Source organism: Erythrolamprus reginae, chromosome 2, assembly GCF_031021105.1.
Source record: "Erythrolamprus reginae isolate rEryReg1 chromosome 2, rEryReg1.hap1, whole genome shotgun sequence".
NCBI classification, from domain to species: Eukaryota; Metazoa; Chordata; class Lepidosauria; order Squamata; family Dipsadidae; genus Erythrolamprus; species Erythrolamprus reginae.
Window position 1 is genome coordinate 123,753,287 of NC_091951.1, and position 22,866 is coordinate 123,776,152.

At 38.9% G+C, this 22,866-nt stretch overlaps 1 protein-coding gene across 1 annotated transcript in view; it reads right to left on the reverse strand.

The window, feature by feature from the left end:
• Positions 1-17,948, reverse strand: part of NSG2 (neuronal vesicle trafficking associated 2) — a 69,204-nt gene extending 51,256 nt beyond the window's left edge. The window contains exons 1-2 of the mRNA XM_070735878.1: positions 17,828-17,948; positions 16,944-17,094 (exon numbers count right to left, since the gene is read on the reverse strand). Of these exons, the coding sequence (XP_070591979.1) occupies positions 16,944-17,072 (129 nt within the window). The 5' untranslated portion in view covers positions 17,073-17,094; positions 17,828-17,948. The remainder of the gene's footprint in view (positions 1-16,943; positions 17,095-17,827) is intronic.
• Positions 17,949-22,866: the final 4,918 nt, after the last annotated feature.

Sequence of the window (22,866 nt, forward strand, 5' to 3'; positions counted from 1 at the left end):
TAGCTTCTTTAGGTTTTACTACAAAGATGTCTCTCAGATCTATTTCATGATGGAAATAATGGTTCCTCTAAAACTTTTTAGACTCTAAACTCTAAAACATCTTTCAGTGACCTTAATCTTTAAATATTTCTGAATCTCTGGTAGAATCGAGCAAATGTAGAGAAACTTTCCCATTGGGTTGTATCCAAAGAAGTCATTCTGGAAGATTATTGTTCAATGCCTAGGTCCTTGGCCTGTCATGCCCATTGTAGCTCCATTTTGGTGGTCGCCCACTTAAGCAAGTAAGTAATATGGTTTGATCCTGAATAATTTTTCTTTTAGATCAGCCAAAGTTGATAAGTTTAGGCCATATGTTTGGATTTAATGTGAATCAATTAATATTAAATCCAAACAGGATGGAGATATTGTTCTTTCTGACAAACTGGACTCTGAGGTTCATTCTATATCAAATGGACTTGAACACCAACTGGAAAAGGACATTCATAGCTTTTACCAGCCTTTATTAAATGCTTTTTAAAAATGTGATTACCAGAGTTGTAAAGTATTCTAGATGTGTACTTACCAGTGAATTGTATGACACTATCACAGTGTGATTTCTATCCTCTTCCTAATAATCCCTTGCCTTTTTCACACCTGTCAAACTCCAAAACAATATCTCCTCTGAAGAATCTATTATGACCCCAAGATATTTTTTTTTACTGGTTAAAGACAACAGACTCAATGAGTATATATAAGAACGTAGGTCAATTTTTCCCAAGTGCTTTCACTTTATACTTACTTGAATTGAACCACATTTTCTATTCACTCTGTTTGAGCAAACATCTCTAGAGCTTTTAACAAATACTTTTGGTTTTTGTTACCTTGAATAGTTTCCTATTATCTGAAACCTAGGATAGCTCACTTCTTAACTCTAAGATAAGGTTATGTACAAAGAAGTTGAAGGACACTGGTCAGAATAAAGGTCTTTGAAGGATTTCTTCTCAGTTTCACTCAAACCGCCCATGAATTCTATTTTTGTGCCTTCTATTTTTTAACTCATTGTTGTTGTTTATTGTGAAGTCATGTCTGACCCATTGTGACCTATGGACAATGTTCCTCCAGGCCTTCCTGTCCTCTACTATCTTATGGGATCCATTTAAGCTCACACTGACTGCTTCAGTGACTCCATCCAGTTACCTCATTCTCTGTCTTCTCTTTCTTCTTTTGCCCTCAATCGTTCCCAGAATTAGGTTCTTCTCCAGTGAGTCCTTCCTTTTCATTAGGGAGCCAAAATATTTGAGTTTCATCTTCAAGATCTGGTCTTCTAAAGAGCAATCAGGGTTGATCTCCTCTAGGACTGACCAATTTGATTGTTTTGCGGTCCAAGGGACTCGCAGGAGTTTTCTCCAGCACCCTAGTTCAAAGGCTTCAATTATTTGGCACTTAGCCTTTCTTATGCTCCAACTTTCACAGCTATACATTGCAACTGGGAAAACCATAGCTTTGACTATACACATTTGTGTTGGCAAGGTGATGTCTCTGCTTTTTATGCTGTCTAGATTTGCCATAGCTTTCCTTCCCAGGAGCATCTTTTAATTTCTTGGTTGCAGTCCCCATCTGCAGTGATCATGGAGCCCAGGAAAATAAAATCTGTCACTACCTCCATTTCTTTCCCATCTATTTGCCAGGAATTAAGTGGGCTGGATGCCATGATCTTAGTTTTCTTAATGTTGAGTTTCAAGCCAACTTTTGCACTCCCCTTCTTCATCCACATCAAGAGGCTCTTTAGTTCCTCTTCACATTCTGCCATTAGAGTGGTATCATCTGCATATGTTTGGTTTTATTATAAGGGTTTTTAGTTGTTTTATTAATTGGATTTCTACATGCTGTTTTTATCATTGTTGTTAGCCGTCCCAAGTCTGCGGAGAGGGGCGGCATACAAATCCAATATATAATAATAATAATAATAATAATAATAATAATAATAATAATAATATCTGAGGCTGTTGATATTTCTCTTAGCAATCTTAATTCCAACTTTTGAGTCATCTAACCCCACTTTTCTCATGATGTGCTCTGCATATAAGTTAAATAGGCAGGGTGACAATATACAACCCTGCCAGACTCCTTTCCCAATTTTGAACCAATCAATGTTCCGTGTCCAATTCTCACTGTTGCTTCTTAACCTGCATATAGGTTTTTCAAGAGACAAATAAGATGGTTTGGTACTCCCATAAATTGCCACAATTTTTTTGTGATCCACACAATCAAAGCCTTTAGCATAGTCAATGAAACAGAAGTGAATATTTTTCTGGAACTCCCTAGCTGTTTCCATGATACAGTGTATGTTGGGAATTTGATCTCTATTTTCTTAGCTCATTAAATCCATTAAAAATCCAAATAGGTCCCTCTCATAATTATTAAGTTTACTCAGAATCCTTTGATGAGGAACTCTACTTAAGACTTTTTTAAAATCCAAGAATTCAATGTCAACAAATCACTTCCATCCATGTTTAACCTTCAATGTACCTGTTTAACCTTCTTAAAAAACTACTTTAGTGAAGCAGGGTTTATCTTTGCAGAACCCATGCTGATTTGTCTTTAGCAAGATTGGTTCCAGGGTCCTGCTTAAAGAACCAGGAGAGAGGGGTTCACCTTATTAAAACCTGCCTTTGGGCCACTTCAGAAATATGGAATTATAACCAAGCCTATCCAGGGACTTCTGGAAAGTAAAGAATTCTGAGAGTGGTTATGATCTGACTTAATCCTATATCGGAAAATTTCTTGCTTCGAAGAGATACTCAAATACATGGCATGGGGCCAATTTGCCAGAGCAACTAGGTCACCCCATCACCTCAGTCTGCCTCACTTGATTAAATAAGGAAGATGGATTCCATCAGTTAATTAGGAAAAATGCCTTCTCTGCCATTGCCCTTGCTCTTGGGAATATTCTCTCTCTGGAGGTCAAGCAGGTCTCCACTTCCTGGTCTTTTGAAGGTGTTTGAAGACCTGACTCTTGCAACTCACCTGGTACTCACTGGGAAGCCCACAACCATGGGGATGGCTAGTGCCTTGATGGCTCTTGCCTTACCTTTTAACTTTTATTTCATTGCCAGGGGAATTATTCCTAATATTTTATATTGGCTTTTTATCTTGGTAAGACAACCAGTGTCATTGAGCATGAGTAGGATGACCATATACATTTTCTTAAATAAATGTAATTTATTTATTAATTATCTCATTATTGGAACAACTGGGTGGTTTTTTAACTTATTATATTTTTGTTTTTATCTGCCCCTCCTTATTGATGTATGATATTTTTATATGGCTTTTAACCTCCGATGTAACCTTTGGTCACTCTTTGGCATTATCTAGATTTGATCAACAAGAAAATGTCGCCTTGTCCGCACACTGGAAACCCATACAGTTCTCACAGGTTTTCTTTTCTTATTTTTAATTGATTGCCATTATTTTGCATCACACTTTCCAGAATACAAATACTAAAGCATAGTCAACAATCCTAATGAAAAGCTCAACAAATTATATCTTTCAAAATGCAATTCAACACTCTGCCTTTCTTCCCATTGAGCCGCTTGGTGATAAAAGCTCTGTGGGAGGAGAGGGAGTTGTCTTCACTCATGTTTTCCCATCCCTTTTCTTTATTCTATTATGAAAAAGGTTGCCAAATAATATGTTTGACATTTTGAAGTACTGGCCTTTACAGTTGAATCCTTGTGGGTATATTCTCCCGTAATAGAAACATTGTTTTTTTAAAGACAAAAAAAAATCTAAAAAGAAAACTCCTCTGAAGATGCCTTTTGGTCTGACATAAAGTTGCATCAAAGACAAATATCTAAAGGTGTACCTTTTCCCATAATTTATAATGTCATCATGAGTATAAAGTCAAATAAATCCCATCTCCTTCAGGGAAATTCCAACTGAATAGCAAAATATTGTTTCTGCACAAAGCCCTCTACCAAAGTTGCTAACTATCTAGTAACAGGAAAAGCATTTTTTTTTCACCCAATTTAATGCCAGCCAATTGCTATACATTACATGTAATCTCTTGGTTTGGAGGACTGGGGAATAAAGAGAAGATCTTTGGTCTTCCTCAAGCTCCACTGTCTTCCTGTTCTTAAATAAGAGAACCAAGGAACAATTAGGAACAAGGAACCAGCAGCCTTCAGATGCTGCAGGACAACTGCTATAACCCCTGCCGCAGTGGTGGGATTAAAAAAAGTTTGCTACTGATTCTGTGGCTGTGGCTTGGTGGGCATGGTATGGCTTGGTGGGTATGGCTTGGCAGGAGAAGCATACTTAAATATCTCCATTCCCTCGCTACTCCAGGGGAAGGTTACTGCGAAATCCCCATTTCCTCCCATTCAATTGGGACTCAGGAGGCAGAGAATAGATGGGGGCAGGGCCAGTCCAAGCTAATCAAAATTTCTGCTACCAGTTCTCTAGAGCTGGTCAGGACCTGCTGAAACCTACCTCTGCCCTGTCCACAGTGATCAGGCTTGGGTGGTTCTATTAGTATATTTCTCTGCTATGTTTTTTAGTTGCAGTTGTTGTTCTTCTAATTCATTTTGCTTTGTTTTCATTGCGTTTCATGCTGAATTTGATCATTAGTGATATGTTTTCTTGGTCCAAGTGTAAAAAAAGAGCAAGCGCAGGTAGAAGGATCTACTGTATATCAGCAATTAATGAGTCCATGTCTCACTATAAATCTTACAGTTAAGATTATTAACCATTATTTCCTGATCATGGCTGCTCCTGATCATGATTTGATCATGATTTGATTTTGTTAGAGAAGCAAGAACAGAGGATCTCCTTAATTCCATCTCATTCCAACTGTCTTAGTCTTCTCCTTATTCTCTGAGCATGGTCATATCATTTATGTACCTCCAAATTGGATAGATATGAGCAAGAGTACCCTGGATGTACTATTATGTATAGAATAGCATAAATATATTTGGAATAAAACTTGGCTTTGTTTGTGCTTGTGCCATATTATGCAAAAGGCACTAAAACTGAGATATGCTGTCCTCATGGTTATGACTAATGCTAGTAAGATACTGTAGTTTATTCTATCTTATTCAATTGCATTATATGAAAGTGTCACATAATAAGTGGAGGACAAGCAGATGTGATAAAGCAGTGATAAGAGTTCACCTCTGGGCTTCATCTTTTGTGATTACAGCAGCAAAATGTCAATTCCTCTTTGTGTTATGCACTACTCCCAAAGGTAGATTTACTTATACTCTTTTTGTGAAAATTGGATATGATAAAATGCCTGAAGGCATGCTGGGTTATGTTTATGATTTCTTGGTAGATAAAATTGCTTGCATGTATTCTGGTTTGGGAGCGTGTTAGATGGATCCTAGCAAAATGAACAACACAAAGCCTTATGCTACTTTCTGGTTTTATTTATTTAACTGATTTATTGATTAAATTTATATGCCACCCATCTTACTGTCAAGCACCTCTAGTTGGCTTGCAAGCATCATAAAAATAGAGGCACAACCATAAAATATTAAGTAAACAAATGAAATAGGCTAAAACCAGGATATTGTGGGGTGGAGGTAGGATCTTCTATATATGAGTTTCTTTTGGTATGTTTCTTTTCAGCTTATTACACTCAAAGAAATAAATACTGCTCCCTTTGAGATGAATTGTGTCACATACAAGTTGGATCTTTGAATTTGCTAGCTCCTACAGGCAGCCCAATAGGAGGTGAGTAATTGGATTCGGAAGATGATCAGATATGAAGGTGGATGTCATTTGCTTGAAAGAATGAGGTTGGATGAAGTCCTCTTGGGAGCTAGCCATTTTTGATAATTGGAAGTTGTTTACCCTCTCTAACACATATACCGTATGTTGTGTATGCTAATACCCTTCCATTTACATGCCGGCCGCGGATTGGCTAAGATGCGGCCAGCAAAATTCAAGCGGCTGACAAGCCACGCCTACACAGGAAAAAACTTTTTAAAAGTATTATTATTATTATTATTATTATTATTATTATTATTATTATTATTTATTAGATTTGTATGCCGCCCCTCTCCGAAGACTTGGGGCGCTCACAACAATAATACAAAAACAATATAGCAGTGAGACAAAGCTAATATTAAAATAAAACATATCTAAAACCCCAACAATTTAAAAAACCATACAACACATACATACCAAACATAAAATATAAAAGTCTGGGAGAGGATGTCTCAGTTCCCCCATGCCTGGCGATAAAGGTGGGTCTTGAGTAATTTGCGAAAGACAAGGAGGGTGGGGGCCGTTCTAATCTCTGGGGGGAGTTGATTCCAGAGGGTCGGGGCCGCCACAGAGAAGGCTCTTCCCCTGGGGCCTGCCAAATGACATTGTTTTGTCAACGGGACCCGGAGAAGGCCAACTCTGTGGGACCTTATCGGCCGCTGAGATTCGTGCGGTAGAAACACACAGAATCCCTTTGGAGAAGAAGACAGTGGCAGCTTGCCTTCAAAGATGTATCTGAATCAGTGGTGGGTTGCTTCCGGTTTGGCCCAGTCCAGCAAATCAGTAACAGTGGTGGGAAACTCCACCCACTGTTCTGTGCCTGGCCCAGGGTATCCAGAGGGGCCTGGCTCATCCTCCTCAGAATCTGACATGACAAGGAGCACTCACAACACCCGCCACCCAGGATGTTTCTGCGCATGTGCAGGAACACGCACGCGAACCGGTAGTGATGGGATTTAGAATCTGCTACTGATCTGAATTGCTACCAATCAGAAGTCAGACCTGGTCAGAGCACCTAAACAGCATTGTTATGTAGCCTTTGTCAGGACCTTATTGGAAAAAGAGGTTTTTTCCCCTCTTCTTTTATTTTATTTATTCAATTTTTTATGCCACCCTTCTCCTTAGACTCATGGTGGCTTACAACATGTTAGCAATAGCACTTTTAAACAGAGCCAGCATATTGCCCCCACAATCCAGGTCCTCATTTTAGCCACCTTGGAAGGATGGAAGGCTGAGTCAACCTTGAGCCGGTGATGAGATTTGAGCCACTAACCTGCAGATCTAGCAAAAGGCCTGCAGTACTGCACTCTACCCACTGCACCACCTCGGCTCTTTTCAATGAGTATGGGGATTGGAGGATGTAGTTATAGTTCTTTAATGGTTCTGCAAGTTCCTGAATGAGCAGTTCAAGCTTCTTATCCAGTATTTGAAACCATAGTTGCTCCAATGTGAGGTAAGACAGGGCTCTCCTCCTGTGGTATTTAATACGAATAAGAAGTTTCTAAATAAAGACACTCATCAGTTTGGGGTGAGGATCCATCAGACTTCTTGGGATGATACTTTATCACCTTAAGCTAAGTTGAGAATGGCACAAAATGTCTGAACTGATGTCTGCATATAGCAAAATTAATTTAGATTAAATTCCAAACTCTCTGTAGATCCGAGAGCTTTGGTCCTTGGATGGCCTCCTGCTCCTTTTGAAGGATCTGGTTCTCTTGGGTTACAGATAGAGCTTCAACATCACAGACAGGCCCTGGCCAGGCCCAGGCAGCTTCATCTAGTGCTCTATTTGCAACCATACCTACAGGGTACGTTCCAAAAGTAATGCAATTGAATTTCCCGCGCGGTTCCTATTGGTTGGAGCAGGTTGGGGTGCGCTAAGCTTTGCTGCGAAACTGGTCCCAGTGCTCTCCAAGCTGTGGAAGTGGCAGGACATCAGTTATTGTAAATTTCTGCACGCCAACTGTGTCACAAAATAAATTGGAATCAACGATCGAGCAATGTTATGCGATTAAGTTTTGTGTTAAATTGAAAAAATTTCTTGGAGACTAAAAAAATGATTCGTGAGGCTTACAGAGACTCTGCTATGCCCTACTCACACGTTTCGAGGTGGTTAAAGGCGTTTAGGGAGGATCAGGAAGAGGTTCATGACAAACAACACTCTGGGCAGCCATTAACCAGCAAAACCGATAACAATGTGGCTCGTATTCGACAATTGTTAGACTCTGACCGTCAATTGAGTATCAAGATGTTTGCCAATTAATTGAACTTGTCGTCTGTTGTGTTTCGCATTGTTACTGAAGATTTAGCAATGAGGAAAGTGTGACCAAGCTCGTGGGCAGGGTGTTGTCAGATGACCAAAAGACCATTCGAGCAGAAATTTCAAGTGAACTTTTGCAACATATAGAAATTGAACCTGATTATTTGGACAATGTCATTACTGGTAATGAAACCTAGGTTTTTGAATACGATCCAGAAACAAAATGCCAAAGCTCTGAGTGGCACACCGACCAGTCCCCCGAGCCCCAAAAGGCAAGAATGAGCAAATCAAAAGTGAAAACAATGCTCATTGTCTTTTTCAACAGTAAAGGAGTGGTCCATAAGGATAGTTAACACTGCCTACTACGTGGATGTGCTGGAAAGACTCCAAAAAAGGGTCATCAGGATGAGAAAAGACATTCCTGCTACCTGGCAACTCCATCATGACAACACGCCTTGCCACAATGTGCTATGAGTCCGCCAGTTCCTGGCCAAACACCAGGTGCCAACGCTGCCCCTCCACATAGTCCTGACGTCGCCCCAGCAGACTTCTTTTTGTTCCCTTGGATTAAGGCAGCCCTGAAAGGAACCCGTTTTTGTCCATAAAAGAGATCCAATCATCCGTGATGAAGACCTTGCGAGAGGCTCCTGAAGATGCCTCCTAGGGTGCAGATCAGTCATGGCAGAGTCACTGGAAAAAAATGTTTAGAGGCCCAAGGACAGTACTTTGAAGAATTGCACAAGTGTTTGTGCAAATCTGTTCAATTAAAAAAAATAATTGCATTACCTTTGGAATTCACCCTGTAGACCAGGATTCTTTAGATTAGATTAGATTAGATTAGATTAGATTAGATTAGATTAGATTAGATTAGATTAGATTAGATTAGATTAGATTAGATTAGATTAGATTAGATTAGATTAGATTAGATTAGATTAGATTAGATTAGATTAGATTAGATTTATTGGATTTATATGCCGCCCCTCTCCGAAAACTCGGGGCGGCTCACAACAATAATAAAACATAGTACACAATAACAAATCCAATGCCCACCAATCTAATTACAATTTAAAATTAGTAATTTCATAAAACAATCCCAATATATATAAAAAACAGGCACACAGTCAATCAATCAACAAAACAGCATGGGCAAGGGGGAGGTGTTTTAGTTTATTTATTGGATTTATATGCCGCCCCTCTCCGAAAACTCGGGGCGGCTCACAACAATAATAAAACATAGTACACAATAACAAATCCAATGCCCACCAATCTAATTACAATTTAAAATTAGTAATTTCATAAAACAATCCCAATATATATAAAAAACAGGCACACAGTCAATCAATCAACAAAACAGCATGGGCAAGGGGGAGGTGTTTTAGTTTCCCCATGCCTGACAGCAGAGGTGGGAGTTTACGAAAGGCAGAGAGGGTGGGGGCAATCCTAATCTCAGGGGGGAGCTGGTTGCAGAGGGTCGGGGCCCCCACAGAGAAGGCTCTTCCCCTGGGTCCCGCCAGACGACATTGTTTAGTCGACGGGACCCGAAGAAGGCCGACTCTGTGGGACCTAACCGGTCGCTGGGATTCGTGCGGCAGGAGGCGGTCCCGAAGATATTCTGGTCCGGAGCCATGAAGGGCTTTATAGGTCATAACCAACACTTTGAATTGTGACCAGAAACTGATCAGCAACCAATGCAGACTGCGGAGTGTTGGAGTAATATGGGCATACTTAGAGAAGCCCATAATTGCTCTCGCAGCTGCATTCTGCACGATCTGAAGTTTCAGAACACTTTTCAAAGGTAGCCCCATGTAGAGAGCATTACAGTAGTCGAGCCTCGAGGTGATGAGGGCATGAGTGACTATGAGCAGTGACTCCCGGTCCAAATAGGGCCGCAGCTGGCGCACCAGGCAAACCTGGGCAAACGCCCCCCTCGCCACAGCTGAAAGGTGTTTCTCTAATGTGAGCTGTGGATCGAGGCGGACGCGTAAGTTGCGGACCCTCTCTGAGGGGGTCAATAATTCCCCCTCCCCAGGGTGATGGACGGACAGATAGAATTGTCCTTGGGAGGCAAAACCCACAGCCACTCCGTCTTGTCTGGGTTGAGTTTGAGTTTGTTGACACCCATCCAGGCCCCAACAGCCTCCAGGCACTGGCACATCACTTCCACTGCTTCGTTGACTGGACATGGGGTGGAGATGTACAGCTGGGTATCATCGGCGTATTGATGATACCTCACCCCATGCCCTTGGATGATCTCACCCAGCGGTTTCATGTAGATATTAAATAGCAGGGGGTAGAGGACCGACCCCTGAGGCACCCTACAAGGGAGAAACCTTGGGGTTGACCTCTGACCCCCCACTAACACCGACTGCGACCGACCGGAGAGGTAGGAGGAGAACCACTGAAGAACAGTGCCTCCCACTCCCAACCCCTCCAGCCGGCGCAGAAGGATACCATGGTCGATGGTATCGAAAGCCGCTGAGAGGTCAAGGAGCACCAGGACAGAGGACAGGCCCCGGGCCCGGGCCCGCCAGAAATCATCCATCAACGTGACCAAAGCAGTTTCTGTGCTGTAGCCAGGCCTGAATCCAGACTGCTGAGGACCTAGATAGTAATGCTAATTCAAGTTTAACCTCATTAGTGTGTTATACTCTATATGAGGTATCATTTGGAAATGTCCTGAAAGCTGCAGTTGGTCCAAAATGTAGATGTACTTGTAGATCAACCTCACAGTTGCAAGGTGATATCTCTTCTAAAATTGCTGAATTACACCAGTAAGCTTCCAAGGCCAGATCAAAGTATTGATCACCACCCCCTCTAAAGTCCTGTATAGCACACAGAAAGCATCTCAAAGCACCACCTCACCAGGATTGAATTTGCCCATCTCATATAAATATCTTGATAAGGCCTATTAAGGTCTCCATTCCCCCAGCCCACTGGGGATTAACAGATTGTCGACTAAATGGAAGATCTTTTCTCTTTTCTCCATAATTTGTGCAACTCTTTCCCCTGTGGCATTCTGAAAAACAACTAAAAGCTTTTTTAAAAAACTCAGCTTTTTAAAAATCTTAGGACATTGTTTAATGTGCCCCATTTTCTTGGGGGAAGTATTTGGAGTTCATGTATTGCCTTGTATAGTTTTATATTTCTCCTCTTGGGGTATTCTGATTAGAGTAAGCCTGCAAATAAATAAAAAGTTCAAACAATTGCTGAAATGAAGCGAGCTTCTTATTTTCTTATATAGAAATGTGAAACTTAATGGAAACAAACATTTTGATCTGATACTGCCACTAGTTCTCCTTATGTCTGCTTCACTTCAGGAAAATTAATTTCCCAACTGTTTAGGTTAAAAGGACATTAAAAGGAATAAAAAGGGCAATGTCCCTACATTAAAAGGAATAAGGTATCACTGAGCTGATCACAAAAGTTTGTTAAGTTTTTATTGGAATTGGATATTCTGAAGAAATACTTGTAAGAATATAGAGGAATTTTCCACTAAAATTGAAAAATGAATTTCATATTTAATTTTAATATCTCCCAACCAATCTCTTATAAAAGTTGTCCCTTTTAGTTTAAATAAATGTTATGGTTTCTTGACAAATAGACTAAGATATAGATAGTCAAGGAAGAGCAATGTATGCAATTTCAAAGTCATAGCAGTTGTTTTTAAGGGGGCAAGTTTATACAAATCTGCTCTACCGCTCCCCAAATTCAATAAAAGTATATCCCTTGCTTTTAAGAGCTTGCATAGAAAAAAAAGTAAAAGTGTTATTATGCACTTTTTTCATTTCTCCTTTATTGACTGCATTATTATTTATTTTTTCCACAAAGAATAATATGTCCACTACCTACAATTGCTGGGTTAAAAATAGTATAGAGTTGTCTGAATCACATTGCTTAAAAGCAGCCCTAGGAGTAGGCCACATGCTTATACCTCACTTCTTTTAAAAAGAACCATAGCAAGAGTTTGGTTTAAAAAATATACCCATGCTTCTGGTTGTATGCGAACAAAACCTCATGTTTCCTGATTTTGGGGCCTAAGCTAACCCTAAACAAACATGACCACAATGACAAACTATCAGAGGCCTGTGTGAAGTAGGATATAAAAATCATTATTTAAATATGACTTATTTATTTAATTCAGCTTATTGCTTGAAAAATAAAGAAAATAAACTAACTTCCCATCTCAGGAAAATTTTAGTAATATGTTGGGGAATCTATAGGGAAGGGTTTAAAAAATCAAGCTGTGCCTGTGTTTGCCAATTGACACTTGCATTTTTAAAAAAATGATCAGGACTTTGATAGTGTGGTTGCACTGCCATCCGGACTTTTTGACCCCTGTGGATATTTATGGTGACCTGTTTTTATCTAATTTGCATCCTCAGTCACTGCAGTCTTCAGAGCTCCCGCAAATGCAAAATATGCATTTGAGTCATTAAAAGAATTTAAAAAACAAAAATAGATAGTGATCAGAACTTGAGGTGCAAAATAGCTTTTGGTTATATGTAGTAACGGACTCTGATTATGCTCAGAGGGGGATGATGAGACATTAGATAAGGTCTTATGTCATATCCCATTTTTGGTTCACTGAACACAAAACAGCCTAAGCTGTTTCTGGATAAGGCCTTTTCATGATATACCTAGCCTTTTTCATAGAGGATCACAAGTGTTGAATCTAGAATGCTTTATAGGCAAAAGAGGAGCTTCATTGAACCATAGAGTTGCCCTGAAGAAAGTATGGAGTAATTTAAACTGCTTCCATTTTTTTAAACACCATACCAGACACTTCACAGATATTATCAAACATTTCCAAAAGAAGACAAAGCCTGATTCCTTTCTTTGTGCTAGATTCTGATTCTCTATGATGCTGGCGACTTTGTGCCTTATAGTCACTCTGGACTTATGGTGATTACCTGGACAAGGCCATGTAGTCTTCTTGGCAACATTTCTCAGTGTTGGTTTTGAAATTCCCCTGAAAGAAAATGACTGGCCCTAAATCACCCAGTTGACTTTATGCCTACCTAGGGCTAGAACTCACAGCCTCCTGGTTTCTAGTTCAATGCATATCTGCAATGAGCTGGTTCTCTTTTATATGATGCTAAGTAATAAAACACAGATATAGCAGTATATTTGTTTCCAAACTATAGCAGTGGATGTCTCACTGCCCACAAGGTAACTCTTGATTTGGCAAAAGTCAATGTGTGTTCATGAACATTAGTCTTCTCATTGTAGTGCCACAATCTAAACTCCCCATCTTTAAGATTCTCTTGTGAACAAAGGAGAAGAGCTGGTTACATTGCAGCAGTTTAATCCTTTTTAGTTACTAAGAGACAGGGCACCATCCATCCACACTACTGTTGTTTTAAGCAGTATGCAAAAAAAAAAAATAGACTTCTGTATGGCCTTAGTCGGAGTACTCTACACATATGTATAGAGATATATACTCAAACATATACTATGAGCTATGCTATGAGAAGAATTGAAAGAAAAGGTACTATGAGAAGAACTGACAAAATAATGGCAAATTAGGAATTCAGATATCCCTAGCTTTTAATGTTTTTGATAAAGTTATTGCTTTTTCCAAGACACTAAACAAATCTTTTCTCCCATTTGTTTTTTTAATAGATTATAACATAACAATACTTTATGTCTCTTTCTAGTGCTATCAGTGAGCTTTCTTTCTTTCACTAAAAGCTTCTTAGAAAATGTCTAATTTGATCTTAAATATAGATGAAATGTTAAAATTGCAGATATAACTCAAGGTGCACAGAAAACATATATCAGTTTAGATGAGTTATCATTTGATACCAAATTTATATATATATATATATATATATATATATATATATATATATATATATATATATATATGATAACTCATCTAAACTGATATATGTTTTCTGTGCACCTTGAGTTATATCTGCAATTTTAACATTATATATATATATATATATATATATATATATATATATATATATATATATATATAGAGAGAGAGAGAGAGAGAGAGAGAGAGAGAGAGAGAGAGAGAGAGAGAGAGAGTTTATGCTCTGCCAGTATTCATTATCAATTATCAATTATCTTATTATCAGTTATCAGTTATCAGATGTTTGTTTTATGCTCAGAAGATAGCAAAAGTGAGTGACATAATTTTAACTATAGTTTTTTTGAGGGGGAAATAATCATATGTACTGTATGTATGAAATTACTGTTAATTTCCAAAGCTTCTGTATGGGAAATTGGGCTTGCTTGATTCTTATAATAATATTGATGATTTGTAATCATTTACTAATATCCTCCAAGGCTCTTTTCCTGGAACATCTACCAAAATTGTGCTTTTCCTATAGAAATAATTGATTTTTTAAAAAAACAAATATAATAATTGTTTACATTGTGGCATATACTTCTCTGTATTTCTCAGTTAACTTCCTGTCTTCTAGGGATAATATGACTTACAAGTCTTGACCAAAAGTCAAATAGAATCTGACACATTCACAAGGCCACAGTTGGGAAATGACAGCATAATTCAGTTTTGCTCATGTCTTTATTCATCATAAGTGAGCAAAGTCCCAGTCCTTGGCTTAAATACTGTACTGTAATGGAAATCTGGGTAAAGGAAACACAAATGATAGTGATAGTGTAACACCTTATATTGTTCCGGGTTTGGGGTAGCCCAGGTTCAAATCCCAGAAAGTGTATGGCTAGTTGACAAGAGTTAAATAGCTTGAATAGATCTATACTAGTCTCCCTTTATTTCTTTGTCAGTAAAATATAAATTCAAAACATCTTATATTGTTATGTCACCTTAGGCAAGCTCAGATAATCTGTAGTACAACAAATATTTGAGATTCTAAAATCCTCAATTATGAGCAACATCAAGGTATTGTAGAAATTATTATCCAAAACATCTACATCCCCAGATAAAGCAGCTGCCACGTGTTTTTTTCAAGGTTTTTCAAGATCTGCTTAAGCCCTTGTCTGCCAGATCTGACAGCCACATAATCTATTTCGAATTGCATTACTAATAACTTCTTTGCCCCAGCTATTCATCCATGAGCACTGAGTTCCTTGTGTAAAAAAAATTAAGCTCATATCATCTTTATTCCAACTAGGAACTGATAAATATTTGCCTAAATTAATTGTGTGGTTAAAAAGGGGTATAGGCCCAGATCTCCATGACCCAAGGAAAATGTGTTATCCACTGGGTCAACAGCTTACATCTGTTTTATCAGAAATTCTGTATATCTGATAAACAATATTTTTGTTTGCAGTGTGGATTATTCTTAAATTCAATGTAATTTTTAAATTAACTTTAAAACAAGGTAGACTTTGTTGAATGAGGTATAAGGCTTATCTAATGGGATAATTTACCTCCATTATAGCCAGTCATGAAACCCAAAAGAAGGAAATAAAAGCACCAGAACACTTCTGGAGGTGTTCCACAACAAAGTACTGAAAAGCCCATTGTTCTGGTTCAGCAAATTTTATATAGCTATCCAGAGTAATAATCATTAACGGAGTTATTTTTCTTTTCTATATTTTTAAGATTATTATTCTTGAAGTGTTTATAACATTCTCCCTAAAAAATGGGCAGTCCCTTCTCCACTGTCCTTTGTCAAGGCCATAAAGACTTGACTTTTCCTCCAGGCTTTGAGACTAGGACATTAGAATGGGATCTGTGGAATGTGTCTTGCAGTTTTGGGTTTTTAGTGGGACTCAATGCCATTTAGTTGTTTTTGTTTGTGTGTTTGTTTTGTTTTGTTTTAATGTAATTCTACTTTTGTTTGCTGCCTAGAGACTCTTGGATAGATAGGTATCCATATAAATTGGATAAATAAATAAATAAATAAGTTTTTAAAATTATTGGAAAGAAACAAATAAACATTTCAAGATTCAAAATAATCCTTATTTCAAAAAAATATCATCACAATATTTCTATCAAACCAATTGCTTCTAAGAACTCATTCACATGACACCACTTTGCAATCAGAAATGCAATTTTATGGATTGTTAATCTTTTCTATCATTTTATCTCTCAATCACTGCATCACGAAATTACTTTAGACAAGAAAAGTCATTATGACTTGTTATAATGTACTAAAGAGAAAACTTTTAATGTTTTGGCAGGAAAGTGACATTATTGAGATGAATTAAGCATATTTTGTTTAATTTGCTCTTTTCACCTTTGTATGCATGCATACAGTCCATATAATATGCTTTCTACATATTTTGGGGTTGAGAACCAAATAGATAGATGCACTGCAGTCATTTTCTATTCACATAAAATACAGATTAAATGAATTTGAGACACATATATGACCTTACATTGTCTTCCTCGATAATAAAACTAAAGAATAGGATGTGTACAGATTAGACAGCAGACTGTATTAAAATAATGGCTTGGTAAGAAGTAAATGGATGATAGTGACTTTGGAGGATCCCATTCAAAATATAAGCTTTGAATTGCTTGACAAAAGCATTCTTTTCCCACAAACTAACAGAGGAATAGGGGTACAGGAATGCAGGCACAAAACATCTCCCTGCAACACTTTGTCAAAAAAATCCATTGCAGCAGGTTACATTTATGTCAGATAAACAACTGGGATCGTAGTGTTAAAACTGATTTAAAATACACCAATTGGTTGTAATTGTTCTAATAAGCATATTTTCCCCCTCTCTGTTTTATTGAACAAAAGAATGAACAGACTCTGCAATTTTTCAGGCTTGAGCCATGATCCATTTCTATTATATGCTGATCTGCTCTGCTTTTGAAAACAGGCAGGTGCACACAACAAAAGTCAACCCCTTTAAAGGGAACAATGGGCTTTTTCTATGCTTCTGAAAGGCAATAGAACAGAATGGTTAGAATATTCCCTTTCTCCCTCTCTCTGTCTCTCTCTGTCTCTCTGCTTTAGATTTTGTTTTGTTTCCCATTTACCTTTTCTGGAGCTGGGAACTGTAAATGATTGACTTCCAAGGGTGTTATCAAAGGAACCGTCTGAAAACCATCCTCATTGGACGGCTGCTGCTTGTTCTTTTCATTCAAATTGCTTCCCAGCTTCACCATCCTTAGATCTCACTTTCCAGACCTAAAACATATTGAGGTTATCAGTATAAAAGGGGTAAAAAATGGAGGATGGGACAGAAAGGAGGGGAAATTAAGGGCAGAATGTGTCAGCTTGCCATATTTCAATCACCCTGCAGGTCACAAGGTTCCCACTTGAAAATCTCCCTTAAATTGGAAGGGAGGAAAAGAGGGAGGGGGAAGAGGGGGAAGCGTTTTACCTTTATTTCTTGCTTTAAAGGATGTATCATTGGGGGCTAAACCACCCACAAGGGAGTTCAGCTGAGCTTCTGTTGGTTTAGCTCCAAGCAAGGATTGTTTTCTATCAAGCTTGGGTTGTAAGAGTGAACCTAGCTTGGCTCCTTTGTTGCTAAGGGAAAATATCTAAACAAGGGATGCATTTGGCCCAGGTTTTTCATCTCTACGTTCCATTTTCTTTTTTAAAAAAGCACAGCAACTACACAAAAGGGATGCTTAATAACAATCATACTTTAACAACCCACTCTTCCCCGGCAACTGACATATTCCAGAATGAATTATAAATTAGGAACAGATTCACAAATGAAACACAGTGTCAAATATATTCGGGTGCCCCTTTTTCTCCTCCTCCTCGTTGTTTTTTTCCCCTTAGCCCTGATGCATCTGCGCCAGTAATCAGGGGCGGGTCACAAATACATGCCTCAGAATCAGACGATCGAAGGGGGGGATCCTCCTCCCGCCGCCCCCCACCCCCCACCATCCTCCCACTATCTACTTACTGCAGGGCACGCCTCGCTCTTGGAAAGAAGTTCGCGACGGATTGCGCCAAAAAAAAAAAAAAGGCTGATTGCTAACCCCCCCTCGGTGGTGCTGAAATGGACAGCGCCTTCGTTCCTTAGCCGGCTGGTTCCAAACGCTACTGAAAGAGGATGGAGGAGTGAGCGCAGAGACAGCCGCTCGAGTCTGCGGCAGGCAAACACTCCCAAGCTGGGGCGGCGGCTTCCGGGCGGGATCTGGCACCACCTGCTGTCGCCCAGGGCGGCCGCAAGCGCTAAGCAGAAGAGGAAAAAGAGACGGCGTTTAGCGACAACGCCACCTGCAGTCCGCACAGAGTACAGGCGGGTGACGTTTCAACTCTTTTTTTCCAGCTTTTAAGTCTGAACCAAGTCCATCACCCATCTGCGGTGACGTCGTTGGCAGATAAAGTGACGATTTCAGGAATTATAGCAATTGTTAGCTGCAGCAGGAAAAGCTGTGCTTGCCAAGGAATCCTAAGCAGGAAATTTTCAAAAGGATCACTCTTCAATTGCACTCTTCAACTTCCAAGTGCCGCCTCTATGTTGGTGGAGGCAGGCAGGATTCCCTTCGGTACCATTTGTTGGGGGTCAGGGGAAAGGGAGGGTTTTGCCTTCTCTTTCTGCTTAAGATCCCCATGTACAATTGTTAGGCCACTGAGTGACACAGAATACTGGACTCGATGGGCTTTGGCCTGATTGAGCATGACTCTTCTTGCATTCTTATGTAACAGTTGCCTCCAGAAGTGGGTGTTTCTTTGGACATTTTTAAGAAGAAATTGGACATTTATCGAAATACTATAGGATTCCCTACTTGAGCAGGTTGTTGGACGAGAAAACCTCCAAGGTCCCTTCCAACTCTCTTATTCTATTATGTTTGACAATTCTTGAAAGGGGGGGGGGGAACATCCCCTGGAACAGGTGTAAGCAAAGTTGTCTCTTCTATGACTTGTGGACTTCAACTCCCAGAACTCCTGAGCCAATCATGCTAACTCAGGAATTCTGGGAGTTGAAATCCACATGTCATCGAAGAGCCAACTTTGCCTACCCCTGCTCTGGAAGATGAGAACTATTGAACCAGTAGGGCTCTAAGAATATAGATAAGTGGTAAATTAGTATAATACATCTCTAAACAGCCAGGTCAAAGCAATGTGCCTATTGAACTCAAGTTATTTTTAAGTAATATTTAAGACCGTACCATAACATGGGAAGATTAGCTTGTCTTTAAAGCAAACTTCCTTTCAGTTTATATATAAATTGGAGTACTGTAGATTAGACACATAAGAATGTCATGGATTATATTTCCTCTGGTCTAATATTCACTCTAGCTATCCATGTATCTTGCTGAGTTGCATTTCTCCTTAATTCCAGCTTAAGCATTGATTGGTGCTCACTGTTAAACTTCAACTCTATTTTCTTGAGGGAAACATTTGGCAAAGGAAGCAAGTTTCATGTCCAAGTTTTGGTGGGAAACAGCCTCCTGTTCTTTCATTTTCGCAGCACAGAATTCCAGAGAGCTGACACATCAGCACTATTTTAGACATCTTTTTTTTCCTTTAGTATAGTGCTTTTTATTTGTACTGTTTAGAATTCTCTCAAAGGAAGGTGGAAAGTGTGAAATAAATACTTTGCCTATTTTGGGCAATATTTATAGTGATTTGGAATGCTCCCCCCTCCCAGATATTATTGTACAGAACAGAAAACATAGCCTTTGTTGTCAGACTGAAAACTCACTGCCATGTGGGTTTAAATGATCCAAATCCATTTAACATTTTACAGTATTACATGGTATATACTGTGCTAAGCTAATGAACAGAATAAAAATATAGATGTATGTAAACATGTAATTAATAGTAGCTGTTGCTCTGGAGTTGGGTGGCACCAAAACTGAATAATGATAATAGGGATAGTCATAATGATAATAATGATGGTGATGATGATGATGATGATGATGATGAGCAGAGGAATTAAGGTTACAACAGCACCAAACACTGACAAATGAGAATACTATATTGCTCAACCCTTCAGTGGAAGAGAGGAGGTGGGAGGAAATGGGAGTGGAGGAGAGGAGTTGGGAGGAAATGGGAGTGGAGGAGAGGAGAGGGGAAAGAGTCAATTAAGTGCAGATAGAGACTAATCCAAGCACAGAGATGTAATAGTTCTCAAATTGACCCCAATGAAGAACTGAAATTCTGACTTCCTTTATTCCAATCAATAGCCAAAGCTAGGATGAATCATCTACATATAGAGAATGTACAATATGAACACCATACCCAGGAGCACAGGTGAAAAGCCAGTGATTTCTACTTTTCATGTCTCAAGTTACAGTTTTTGTGCACATTTGGTAATCAATTAGAAACATAGCAGGAAATAAAATTTTGAGAGAATGAAAAAGGAAAGAAGTGGCAGATAAATACTGTTCCTTCATTATGAGGTTATCTGAATATTAATATGCTCTAGTGATTAAAAAATAAACTAAGTGGAATGTAATTGACTAATTGCCATGAGGTTAAATTGCCTTTAAATCAAGTATAATAGTTAAAAGTTCATCATGACCATTAAAAAGATAATCTCTGGTCTGTGTTTCCTTTTGTTGGTCAGAGGCAGATTTGGAGAAAATCTGTTTGTGTTTCTAGAAATAAAAACCTGTGTGGAAATTTGAGAAGGAAAACTTGTGCTATCTCCTAAAAACTATGGAAAGCCTCATGGCTGTTTTTGAAAGTTCAAAAGGCTGGTTTTAAGGCTGGAATGCCTTTGCATTGCAACTTGCCAAATCAATTATTTATACATTTATATGAAGTAACAGCAATGAGTTTATAAAAACTTGGTATTTTCTGTTTGAAGCTCTCAGCTTTGCCCAGAGAGAAAGAACAAATTAAAACTCAACCTGAACACCATTAAAAGGCAAACAGAAAAGTAACTTAGAAGCAGTAAATCAAAGAAAATTTTAGAGATTATATTGCATATTAAATCCATCCAAATAATCAATGTATGCAATAGAACATCACAGCAGCTCTAAATGTTGCTTAATGCCAAAGTACATTCTATCTTTATTTTATTTTGTAAATAAGAGTCCCATAGAATGTGACTATATTTTTTTCACCTATTATCAACCAAATGTTGATAGAAATGGACCAACTAGCCTATCACTGACATTGGAGGCTGTAAGAGAATGGCCAAGCCCAAAGTCACCCATCAGCTTTCATGTCTAAAACAGGACTAGAATTTCTCAGTATTCTGGTTTCTAGCCTGGTGCCTTGATCACTAGACCAAACTGGCTCTCAGCATGGGAAATAAGTGTATATCCTTTTCAATTTCAGCAAATCAAGAAGTGACTTTTTACAATTATCTTTGCTGATCTGTTAATTTTAAGAGTCCAAGCTATCCATTCCAAATCATTTTGGACAGCACGACTGCAATGCCTATAAACAAATTGCCAAATTAGCACAATATCAGCACTATTCATATTTATATTAGTGTATTAGTTAAGGACCACCTTCATGGTGCATTGATTAACCCCTTCATGGCACTGGACCAGAATATCTCCGGGACCACCTGCTGCTGCACAAATCCCAGCTACCAGTTAGGTCTCACAGAGTTGGCCTTCTCCGGGTCCCGTAAACTAAACAATGTCATTTGGTGGGACCCAGGGGGAGAGCCTTCTCTGTGGCGGCCCCGACCCTTTGGAACCAATTCCCCCCAGATATCAGAGTTGCCCCCACCCTCCTTGCCTTTCGTAAGCTCCTTAAAACCCACCTCTGTTGGCAGGCATGGGGGAATTGAGACTTTCCCTTCTCCCTAGGCTTATAAAAGTTATGCATGGTATGTCAGTATGTATGATTGGTTTCTTAAATTGGGTTTTTTTTAAATTAACTTAAATATTAGATTTGTTTACATTGTATTATTATTGCTGTTAGCTGCCCCGAGTCTATGGAGAGGGGCGGCATACAAATCTGATTAATAAATAAATAAAATAATAAAATAAGGATAACCAATCCCATTTTCTCTTTTCTTGTAAACCTATTTAAGAGCCCTAATAAGTTTATTTTTTCTTGTTCTGCATGTTACTCAGAACAAAACTTTTATTAAATACATTGGATAGGCAGCTTTACAAGCTATAAAGGTAGCCTTTGACTTGCAACAGTTCATTTAGTGGCTATTTGAAGTTACAATAGAAGGGGAATAAGTGAGTTATGACAATTTTTCACACTTAAGACCATTGCAGCATCCCCATGGTCAGGTGATTAAAATTCGGACTCTTGCAACTGACTCATATTTATGAGGGTTGCTTGTACCAGGATTAGGTCATCGCCTCTTGCAACTTTTGTGTTTAAGGCATTTAAGAGGTGACTTGATCGAAGTGTATAAAATCATGCATGGGATAGAAAAGGTGGATAGAGAAAAATTATTTTCTCTATCACACAATACTAGGATGAGGGGGCACTCCCTAAAGCTCATAGGTAAGAAAGCGAGGACAAATAAAGGAGAATATTTCTTCACCCAGAGGGTCATTGGTTTATGGAATTCGCTTCCAGAAGAGGTTGTGACAGCTGTCAGCCTGGATAGCTTCAAGGCAGAATTAGACAGATTCATGGATGCCAAGTGTCGGTGGTTACTGAAACAGATGTCCATGTGCCACCTCTATGTTGGTTGAGGACGGCAGGATTCCCTTGAGTACCATTTGCTGGGGGTCAAGGGAAAAGGGTGGTTTTGCCTTCTCTTTCTGTTCAAGATCCCCAAGGACAATTGGTGGGCCACTGTGTGACACAGAATGCTGGACTCAATGAGCTTTGGCCTGATTCAGCATGGCTCTTCTTATGTTCTTTTGTAGCCTTCTGATCAGCAAAGTCGATGGGGAAGACAGATTTACCTAACAACTGTGTAATTCACTTAACAGCTGCAGTGATTCACTTAACAACTGTGACAGGAAAAATCTAAGAAAGGGACAAAATTCACTTCACAAATGTCTCCCTTAGCAACATAAATTTGGGGCTCAGTTGTGGACATAAGCTGAGAACTACTTG